Source organism: Egretta garzetta, unplaced genomic scaffold (genome assembly GCF_000687185.1).
Source record: "Egretta garzetta isolate BGI_Z169 unplaced genomic scaffold, ASM68718v1 scaffold330, whole genome shotgun sequence".
Lineage (NCBI taxonomy): Eukaryota > Metazoa > Chordata > Aves > Pelecaniformes > Ardeidae > Egretta > Egretta garzetta.
In genome coordinates, this window is record NW_009258275.1 from 345,086 (window position 1) to 356,234 (window position 11,149).

Here is an 11,149-nt window from a genome sequence, read left to right on the forward strand (position 1 = left end):
TTTCAGCATTTTCCAAATTGTCATCTTGTCTGTCTAGTACGGTCTATACAACGAGATTCTTTTGACCATTGGAAAATAGTCACGTCATTATGGAGGTGAAATGGATACGTCGTTATCCATTAGCACTCTCTGAGGCTTCCATAGCACGACCTCTAGGTTGGAGCCCAAGACAAGAAGCCAATCCTTTCCTTTCAGCTGGACTGTCAGATGAGCTCTGTGTTTTCTGTTGATACAAACGCCTTCTGAGGTACCAGTTTGCTTTTGATCTGGTTTCCCCAAAAACATTTGGGTTTGGCAGACCTTGTGGCAGTTACCGTAATGAAACCCGGTGTGAGAACATACAAAAGGAGGTGGTGATTTTTCATAGGTAGCTTCCTCAGACTCCTGTACTCAACAAGCAGCAAGATCTGTGTGTCCAGGCAGTCCAGCCAGGATTACTCCTGAGAAACACAGAGGAGAAGGGGTGCTGTCAGGTCACTACAGTCTCCGGGGGTTCCTTCTGGTGACAACAGACTGGTTCTAGACATCTTTCATGCACTTGGGAGTTCAGAGTGATTGTTATCTTTTCCCTCATTCCATCTTTTTACCCCTCTGGAGCCTTAGGAGAAACTGCTCAGTCACACATTGTGCTTTCCTTCCCTTACCTGGTCCTCCAGTCCTGTTCTTTTTGCTGTCATTGTATCATAGGCTTTATTCTTTGTGTTCTTGCCGTCTGGTCCTTGAACAAAGCCACCCGCCTGATGGTTGTAGTCCTTGTGAAACTGCTGACCTCAGCTTTTCCTGCCTGGCGTTCTTTTTTCTCTTTGTTCTGCTGTTCCTCTTGCTGTCACTTGCCTGTATTCCATCCACACCACTTTTACTCTTTCTGCCACAAATCTCTCTGACCTGAGAAGGCAATGACTGGCCGCCAGCCAGTATTCTCACACACAGAGTTGTAAGTTGTCGCCTCGTTGCCCTTGGCACCTCTTGCTCTGTGGTCCTGCAGCTGAGCCAAGACCCAAGAGCTCCCGCAGAGCTCCTGCTATAGCAGTGGCCGGGGCACGCTTCCACCCTCCCCAGCCTGCAGGCAGCTGCCCAGATACTCCCACATAAACTGCCTTTGTTTGGGACAGCTACAGCACCCCCGAGAAGGTGCTTGATGCTTTCAAGGGAGGAGTTTTGTGCCTCCTCTGGCCGCTTGGTCCCTGCTCTGAGCCTGTATTTGAGTGGGGATGCCTGGGGCTCTGTGTACCTGATGGTGCACAGAGCATGTTTAAGGGACAGGACCTGAGGCTTTGCAGCTGCAGCAGGTTTTATTCCTTCTTCCCTGTTGCTGGCTTTTTTTTCTGTGTACACCAGTGTTGTGACTTTTAGCTGTTGTTTTCTTTTTTAGGTTGCGATAATGCAATCATCATCTGGAATGTGGGAACAGGTGAAGCCCTCATAAACTTGGATGACATGCACGTGGATATGATTTTCAATGTGAGCTGGAATCGCAACGGCAGCCTAATCTGTACAGCTTCCAAAGACAAAAAAGTTCGAGTTATTGACCCCAGGAAACAAGAAATTGTTGCCGTAAGTTCACATGATAATTAAAGAAGCAACTGGGTTTCAGTCCAGCAGAGAGTTAGCAAGAGCATAGACAGAAAGAACCTTCTTGCTTGATGTATATGCCATGTTCAGCCGTGTTTTTCAAAGTGAGGGAAAAAATACAGGAGGGGTACCAGTGGTTGGAGGATTTGTCTGGGTTTATTGGGATTAGTGTTTGAACTAGGATTTTAGGGCTCAGTTTTAAAACCTGCGGGAGTCTAATCCTTTTGTATAATTACAGTTCCAAAGTTGCGTATGCAAAGCGGAGATTTAGCAGCCTGCCTGTGTGTTGTAGCTTGCAAAGAAGTCTTCCTTCAACCTTGCAAGGGTCTGATAGGCAAAGCCAAAAGGAGCCAGGAATGACCACTTCTTTTGTAGTTTAGTAGTTGGTTTCTTCCCTCAAGCATCGGGCAGAGATAGCTGGATGTCGCTGCGTGTGGTCGGAGCAGTGTGTCCTGCCAGCGATGCTGTGCAGCTGAAAGAGAAGCCGCCACCAGGTGGACTTTTCTGTTCATTGCTAGAGGCTAACCTGTAAATCCCTTTCAGGAGAAAGAGAAGACCCACGAGGGAGCCAGGCCCATGCGTGCCATTTTCCTCGCCGATGGAAACATCTTCACAACTGGCTTCAGCCGCATGAGCGAACGGCAGCTTGCCCTTTGGAATCCAGTAGGTTCCTGTCCCGTTAGTGCTTTGCTGTTGTAACATCCATTGAGTTGCTAGCCCAGACCTGCAGTCGCCCACTAAATTCATAGTTCATATACTTGTGCGTATTCCCTCTTCCATCTACTGCCTGCTCCTACGCAGGCTTCCTGTGCCAGAAGGTATTGCCGTTATTTAGGCTGGATGGTCACTCCGTAAAGGAGATGAGTTCTCTTGTACCAATCTGTGCCTCACCAAGAGCAGTCATGAAGCTGGGAGCTGCACGTTTGAAGTGCCTGAGAAGATGTACCCAGAGAGCAGAGCGGCTGTGCGAAGATCGCTTCGTTCTGTATGTTATATATGCAGAGCAAGACGGCAACCATCCCATCACGCTGGCACAAGACACTCGCTAGCATGACCATGTCACTTCTTTCCCTTGACTTTGTGAATTTTCTTGGGTCCTGCTTTTATTGCGTTTTGTGATTAAAATGTCCCTGGGGAATGAAAAAGCTTGTGAACATTTACAGCATTTGTTGTTGTAACACATGGATCCCCCAGGGTGGTGAAGACACCGCTGTGTGTTTGCTAGCTATGAAGAACCGGTAATAATTCGGATCCTATGTTAACAAGAGCTTCGTTAACATCACTGGCATTTTTTTTATTTCCAGAAAAACATGGAGGAGCCAATAGCCCTTCATGAGATGGACACCAGCAATGGGGTCCTGCTGCCCTTCTACGATCCGGATACCAACATTATTTACTTGTGTGGCAAGGTAAAGAGAAGCTTTTGGGATGGCTGGGTGTGTTTAGAGGGAGACTTCTGTTGAATGAATGATGCCTGTGAAACGTTCCCCAAGTGTCTTGAATTGAGAAAGGCAAACCCAAAAATTAGCACTGCAGCGATGGCCAGGGCTGCAGGCAAATCGGGCTGCTCTGAAATGGGTTTGATTCTCACCCTGCAGGACCACGTAGAGAGCCTGTGAAGGGGTCTGGTAGGTAAATGGATGTTTCTTTGAGATGGATTTACTTAGGTGAAGCCGCTCTTAATGCGACAAGTCAGATACCGGCATCAAAACATCTCTTGTTGGTGTTGATCCGAATGATTGTACATTAGTGTGGGAGGAAGGTACATTTTAGATGTTATCCTGCTTGTGCTTGGAGATGATGGAGCATGTAGCACCGCTCGCTGTGATTTTGCGGTGTTAAATAATAGAAAACTGGAATCACATGCTCCTTTTAAAAGCAATTTGTAGTCATTAAGCGCTCTGAAGTGCCCACTTCTGATGCTGCAGCTTTGGACTTCCTACAAATAGGAGCCAAAGACAAGATGAACAAGTAATTACAAGGAGGAGCCGTATAAGTACATTCAAGAATCCTATCTTTGTAAACAGCTAATGAGAAATACTTGTTTTATATCTGCTACCTCTTCTGCTGTTTCAGAGATGCTAGTGTAGTAGGATTGCCTGGAATCAAAGAGAAACTGGTTTATAGCCTTCCTGCCTGACTACGGCAGAAGGTTTAGCTTTTTCACAAGGGGAGATGTGGAAGTTGACACCCCTGGTCCTGAAGCGTGCGCTCAGGTCGCTGTACCACGGCATTTTGAAGAACAGCACTTGTTGCTGAGAAACTGCTCAGCTCCTGTGCTTGGGTTACGGTAGGGATCTGCTCTATGGCAGTTCTGATGCCGTACGGACAGCGAGAACGCAGCAGAGTGCTGCCCGATAGCGACTGCTGCAACCAGCCTGAGGTGAGATAGGTTCAGCTGGCAAGCAATGAACGTTTGAGCTTGAAAAATAAATAGCTATAACCTGTGCATTGCTCTGTGGCGGCGTGCCTGGAGGGACAGGCTGCCGGGTGAGGCCGATGGCTGCCCAGCCTAGCAGGGAGCAGGCGTGCGGGCACGGGGAGCGCTGGCCCCTCCGGCCTCTGGAGTGGTCCCCCCTTTCATTTCTCGCAGGGTGACAGCAGCATTCGCTACTTTGAGATCACGGATGAATCCCCCTATGTTCACTACCTCAACACCTTCAGCAGCAAAGAGCCGCAGAGGGGCATGGGGTTCATGCCAAAGAGGGGCCTCGACGTGAACAAGTGTGAGATTGCCAGGTAAGGAGAGGGGCTGTCAGGGTGGGTGGTGGCATCTTAGCAAGCCACCCCGTCGTGAGCTCAGCCGTTCAGAAACAGAACGTCCTGCTGCTGGACCTGGACAGCGCAAGCCCCATTCCTGCAAAGCACGACAGCCAGCTCCCTGCAGGAGGGAGTACGGCAGGAGGGGAAGGGGCCGGGAGCCCTCTGTAAAACCCTTGTGTGTGCTCCCTGCTGGCAAACCGAGCGCTGCTGGGTGTAGGACCCCACTGTTGGAAAGACCTCTCTGCCACGCTGCTGCTTCTGTAGTGTTTGTTGGGACCTGTGACATGAAGCGATTACTTGGGCCGGGCATAACATGATGTAACCTCAAAATACGCTGGGACTTAGGCTGAGGCTGTTATAAATGAATGAGTGATACCTACCAGAACACATCGTCTGCAGGAAACTTCGCATCAGGTCGGTTACAGCCTACGCTGTCAACGTATTGATGATAAACCTTTTGGTGCCTAAGTCTGGTATCAGTCTCCCGCAGCTTGTACGCAGCAAGCAGGGTGGAAGCTGGTTTCAGGAATTTAGAGAGTAATTAAAGCAGCAATGCAGTGACCAGAGTGCAGCTGTGATTCAGAAAACACGGCAAAGGAAGAAAGCATATCAGGAAAGCAGGTTTGTGTCACCGCTGGTAGGGAACGGGCTGGATGTAGCCCCTGAAAGCCTTTTGATGCTCCTCTGATTATTAATGAAAGCAGGAGCCCCTGAAAGGGAGCAGAGCCTGCACTTGCCTGAAGCACGTGAATATTTCGGCAGCAGTGCCTGGTGGCCAGGCTGAGGATGATGGAGTTTGTGGCACTGGCCCAAAGCAGGACTGCAAGGGGTGACAGGCGTGTGGAGACACGCGTGAGCGGTGAGCAGAAGGCTGGCTAGTGCGTACCTGTAAATTAGCGGTGTGGTGCTGTCCGAGCAGTGGGCTGTGCCTCGCTGACAGCCCCTCCTGGCCAAGCGTGACCCTCTGAAGTCACCCGGTACCCAAGAGGGGAGCCCTGCACACACCCAGGTGGTTTCCTCCAGCCTTTGCAGGGCCCTGCAAATCCTAGCACAGCCTGGCTGTGACTCCTTAGGGTTGCTCATTTCCCATCGCCGCTGTCTCCCGGTACGCTGCTCTGCATGAGTGGCAGAACCAAGGCCTCCTTAGCACGGGCACATTGGCTGTCCTCATGTCTAAGTGTCACCTTTTCTCTTTCATTGAAAGGTTCTTCAAGCTTCACGAGAGGAAGTGTGAGCCCATCATCATGACGGTTCCTCGAAAGGTGAGCTGGTTACTCCATACTGGTTATATGGTTTGAAGTCAGCTTGCGCCCCAAAAGCACTTGACCAATTCATCTCTTCTGGCTTGCAGTCGGACCTCTTCCAGGATGACCTGTACCCTGATACAGCTGGCCCAGAAGCAGCTCTGGAAGCAGAGGAGTGGTTTGAGGGGAAGAACGCCGATCCCCTTCTCATCTCCTTGAAGCATGGGTACATTCCAGGCAAGAACAGGGATCTGAAGGTGGTCAAGAAGAACATACTGGACAACAAGCCTGCCGCGAACAAGAAAAGTGATCTCATAAATGCTCCAAAGAAAGCAGCTGATGCCTCAAACACTGTGAGTAAAATCCACAAGCTTTTGGGGATGGTGGCCTGAGATGCGATTACCTGGGTGCTGCATCTTCAGAAATAGCTGTAACAAAGCTCAAGCACGTGTGGACACTCAGGTGCCCCGGGACTTTGGTGCTGGGGGGTGACCTGGAGTTGAGGTGGTACTTGAGCTGTGGCGTTCCTGGTGAGGTTTCTGTAGCTGTGGAAGATGACTTGGAATTGTGACAGGAAAGCCTGGCTTGTTGGTGCAGCCACCCTGCCTGGGACAGCTTCTGTGCTTCTCTTTTCTGTGTAAAACCCAGCACAGACAGTGGGACAAACGCATCTTGGACCGCGCAGGTCCAGAAGAGGTTTGTAATCAGAGGCTGTAGCTAACGCGTGGTATAGTAATGCGCAGAGATGTGGCCGTGACAGCCGTCAGTCAAGTAGGTCCCTAAATGCTGTTAAAGAGCAGATACTGGCCCAGTATGTCCTTAGAATCATAGAATCGTAGAATCGCTTTGGTTGGAAAAGACCTTTAAGATCATCGAGTCCAACCTTTAACCTATCCCTGCCATCCCACCACTAAACCCTGTCCCTAAGCACCTCATCTCTCCTTCTTTTAAATACCTCCAAGGATGGGGACTCTACCACCTCCCTGGGCAGCCCATTCCAGAGCCTGACAACCCTTTCAGTGAAGAAGTTTTTCCTAATATCTAACCTAAACCTGCCCTGGCGCAGCTTCAAACCATTCCCCCTCGTCCTATCATCTGTTACCAGGGAGAAGAGGCCGACCCCCTCCTCACTACAGCCTCCTTTCAGGTAGCTGTAGAGGGCGATCAGGTCTCCCCTCAGCCTCCTCTTCTCCAGACTAAACAACCCCAGTTCCCTCAGCCGTTCCTCGTATGACTTGTGCTCCAGACCCCTCACCAGCTTGGTTGCTCTCCTCTGGACATGCTCCAGCAATGCAACCTCCTTCTGGTAGTGAGGGGCCCAAAAAGCTTGCGTCGCTGCCTCTGGAGATGCTGGTCCCTGCCCTGAGCAGCACAAGTGCCGCAGTGCCTGTGCCAGCCGTGCCGTGCGTACTCGCCCCGCACGCAATTCCCTCGCAGGAATTCCGCCCCCCCCCGCCCCGAGCAGCCCCTTGCTTTGGAAACCCCCGTGCGCAGAGCATGTCCTGCCATCTCCTGTGACGAGTCCGTGTCTTGTCTTGTCTTCCAGCAAAACGAAGCCAAATTGGATGAGATTTTGAAAGAGCTGAAATCTATAAAAGACACGATCACCAACCAAGACGAGCGCATTTCCAAGCTGGAGCAGCAGATGGCAAAGATCGCGGACTGAGCGGGGGCGAGCGGCGCTGGCCCCGCCGCCAGCCCAGGCACATTCCAGTTCCCCAGTTCGGCAAGCAGCAGCGTGCAGCATTCCAGTACGAGCTTTCCTGTTCTCCCAAATTCACCTCAACGAGAGCCGATGATTAAAAGCCAAGCTTTTTAGTGAAAGATTTTTTTTTTTTCCTGATGTTCTAATGAATTATGTGACTGTGTCAAACAAGTCGAAGAGAATTAAGTGCTACTTTTACAGTCTTTTTTTTTTTTTTTTTCCAGATGTTATGAATTCTTAAAAACAAATCCATTTGATTTTCGATGTTGTGCCCGAATATCTTTTTTCTAGATGTAGGGACCAATGCCACATTGTTCTTAACCATTTTTTTTAAAGTTGCCAAAAAAAAAAAAAAAAAAAGTTGCTTTTATTTTTCTTATTTGCCAATTTGCAGTATTTGTGTTTTACGTTTAAAGGGACAGCACCGCGTGTGTGCGCGCGCGCGCATGGTGGGTGTTTATACTGTTCAGAGAACAAAACCGAAGCTATTTTGTATAAATCTTCAATTTCGAACAATCAGATCGGTTTCCTTTGCGGTGTGACCAAGGCTGCTGCTGAGACCCCTCAAAGATCGTCCGAGCTGCCTTTCCTGCCTCCCTAACCTCTCCCCATCGCCATTCCCTGACAGTTTAAAGAAAAAAAAAAGACGACAACAGAGTTCTGGATGAGGTGATTCGTCCCACAAAATGCCTTTTACACCCCGCAACCTTTAGGCGAGCGGCATAGAATCATGGAATCGTTTAGCTTGGGAAGGACCTTTAAGGTCATCAGGTTGCCCTTTTGAAATAGTCCCAGGGTTTGGATTCCTCTCGCCGTGGCCGAAAGGGTCTGTTTGATTTGCCACTTCTTTGGGTTTTATTTTGAGATAAAAACTTCCCTGCAGGAAACGTTTTCACGTTTACCCACGGGGTACAAGGTTTAAGGGGAGCCGTGGGACGGGGGCAGTCACCAGGTCCTCCGCGGTGTCCGTTTCAGCTCTGTCTTGCTGTAAATACTTGTTTCTGCCCCGCCGCGCTCCTTGGCTCATCGACTTGAAGACGCTTTTCCAAACCTGTGAGCTTGCAATTCTCTTCCCCCCACTTTAGTGCTGACGTTAGAAGTTTAGGCTCTGCTTCCACAGCAGCATTAGCAGTCCATAGGTGACTTTATCATGACGGGTCTCCGGAAACAAAATGCCTCTGCTATTTTTTATAATTTTTTATTTTCCCCTTCTCCATCATTCCTGCCTCACCGCCCCACCCTGCCCTAAAACTTTGCAGGAAATTGTTCCCAGATCAGCCGAGTGACCTCTGTCCCCAGACTCCCTGCACTCCCAGGCCTCCGGAGTGGGAGGGAACCCCAGTTTGGAGAACTGGTTTCTCACGTGGTCCTTTGAGATCCTATGGGGAGAGACCCCGTGACCCCGCCGGGCTCGCCAGCTCCTTGTGGCGTTTCTTGGATGCCTCAGCTCAGCCAAGCTCTGCTCAGGGGGGCTCTCCCCCGCGAGAGGGGCTGCCTCTGTCGGGGCTGGGGACGGGGCTGGCACGGGTCCCCGCTCGCAGGCTGCGTCCCTGGGCTGTGAACCGCATCCGTGCCGCCCTGGCAAGCTGGGCCAGGCTGGATTGGTGCTGCCCACCCCGTCCCTGCAGTGCCAGGGAAACGGCACCCCCTGTCGAATCCAAAGGTGGGCAAAGACTACGGGGGTCGGCTGAGGACCCTCGATACCTGTCCCGGCTGGGGGCCTACAAACTTTCTCGGATACTGGCTGGGAGAACCTTCCATGCTTGTGCGGGGTGGGTTTTGGGTTTTTTTTTTTTTTTTTTTATTGTTATTTTTCCTGTTAGGTTAGCTAGAAATCCTCAAATCCTCCAGTTTTTCCAGTGTTTGCATGTTCAGAACTTCCAGATTAAGAATTCTCTGTTCTGGAGAGATGTCTGTGTGCGTGAAGGCGAACCCGCGACGGCCAGGCGACGTAGCTGGAGAGGCGCGCGAAGGGGCCGTGACGAGACAGAGGACGTGTTCCAGTTGCCTAGCGTGGAAGCTTCGTAAAAGTGGATTTTATTTGTTTTAAGTGGCGAGCACAGCAGGGAGGTACAAGTGTCCCCTGCCCCGTGTCCCTGACCACTGATGCTGGATTCACAGCTCCGGGTTATTTGAATGTTTGGTGACGTTTTTGTACCGCAGTAAATGGCTGAGGTGATGTGCAGGGGGTTTTTTTCCTTCTTTTTTTTTTCTTTTTTTTTTTTTTTTGGAAAACAAACCCCGAAGTGATGCTCCCCCAAATGGTGATCTCTGTGTTGGTTTGTACGTGTGGCTTCAGGGGCGTCTGCTTGGGGACCTTTTGTGGGGTTGTTTTTTTTTTCTAATTGGAGGGAAATAAGTTTTCTGAGACGCTGGATTGAAATGCCCAGAGGAGGTGGGTGCATGGTAGACGGTCCGAGGCGGGCGGAGGAAAGGCCGCCCTGGTTTTTCGTTTATTGCCTGTATTTTATTTAAATGAACTGATGCCTAGCCAGGCTCAAACGGAGTCAGTGCCTGAAGCTTTTTGTAGCCGTGATATCCCAGAAGAGAACCAGCGAAGCCCTGAAAGATGCGCTCTTATAGAGCGGCCATAGTATCTGTCCAAATATTTGCTTCCATTTTCAAAAGATAAAAGTCATTGATTATAAACTGCCTCTTGGTTTGCTTTTTCTTTGGCTCTCTGCGTCCTGCACCCAGCGCTGCCCCTTCCCGTGCAATCGTTTTATCAATAAATGATGGCCCGTCCCTTCGCCGCGGCGATAGGAACCCGAGCGGGGTCCGTCCTCCAGGATTCCTCCGTCCTCCGCTGCTCCGTGCCGGCGGAGCCGGGGCCCATCCCCAGGGGCGCATGCGGATGCGCCGGGGATTTCCCTGCGAGCGAACCCAAGGGCTTGGCCGAACGTGGGACTGGATGGCACGGGCTTGCCTTGGGGGGGCTTCTTGGGGTAGCGGGGACCAGGGTGACACCGTCTCCGGAAGGATGGCACCAGCTGGGGTCTGGAGCTGGGGGGGCTCCTGCTCTTCCCCGGCTGAAACCTGCTTCGGGGGGCGTGGGAAACCCTGCAATGGCAAAGGCAGCCCGGGCTGGAAGTGGCACAGCTCGGTGCCCACCCATCTTTGAGAGCCTCCCCCCAGCACAGCCTCCCCGGGGCCGCAACGTTTTCGCCCTGCGCTTTGCAACCGCCCCCGGTGCAGCCTTGCCCCGGCACAACCCCGAAGGCCCAGCCGTGCCGGGGATGGGACAGGGATGCTCTCGGAGAGGCAACGCTCCCCAGCCACCCATGGGTGCCCTGCACCCATCCCAGGGGATGCTCATCCCTCCGCCACCGCCGCTCCTGCGCACCTGAACCCAATTTTCTGTGCGTGCTTTCCCACAGCCCATCCGAGGCCGGCAGGAACCGGGAGCCTCTTCCAGCCCCCCATGGCTGGGAGATTTTTGAGAAGGGATGGAGTGAATCCAGCATGGGGCGGGGGTCACGGTCCCGCCGGCGGGGAGGCGGAGGTGGTGGGGCAACGGGCGTTCACTGCCGATGCGCTCTTGCATCACCTTCCTGCGGCCGCACCTCCCGCCCGCTGCCGCGCCGGTGCTTGCGGTTTAGGGTGGGGGATTTCCCGCTGGTACAGCTGGGACAACGCCTGGTGGCCCCCACAGCCCCCCGAGAGCCATGGGCTGCTGGCCTGGGGACGTCGGTGCTGAGAAGGACCCCGGCGCAAGGGCGCTGCAAATGCATTGAGCCAGGCCCTCGCCCTCCTCCTCTTCCTCCTCCTTGCGTGTGAAGGCCATTTCCCGGTATTGGGGTACCTCCATGTCCCCTCTCAGCCCCCCCCCCCATCCTGTTTGTGCCCACACTGTGCCCGGGGGGGG

At 52.1% G+C, this 11,149-nt stretch overlaps 1 protein-coding gene across 3 annotated transcripts in view; it reads left to right on the top strand.

Annotated features, from left to right (window-relative positions):
• The window catches only part of CORO1C (coronin 1C), a 57,366-nt gene extending 49,440 nt beyond the window's left edge, over nt 1-7,926 (top strand). For all 3 annotated transcript variants that reach the window (XM_035891324.1, XM_035891330.1, XM_035891335.1), the window contains exons 5-11: nt 1,373-1,554; nt 2,116-2,235; nt 2,877-2,981; nt 4,166-4,311; nt 5,540-5,597; nt 5,687-5,932; nt 7,126-7,926. In XM_035891324.1, the coding sequence (XP_035747217.1) occupies nt 1,373-1,554; nt 2,116-2,235; nt 2,877-2,981; nt 4,166-4,311; nt 5,540-5,597; nt 5,687-5,932; nt 7,126-7,245 (977 nt within the window). In that variant the 3' untranslated portion in view covers nt 7,246-7,926. The remainder of the gene's footprint in view (nt 1-1,372; nt 1,555-2,115; nt 2,236-2,876; nt 2,982-4,165; nt 4,312-5,539; nt 5,598-5,686; nt 5,933-7,125) is intronic.
• The last annotated feature ends 3,223 nt before the right edge of the window (nt 7,927-11,149 follow it).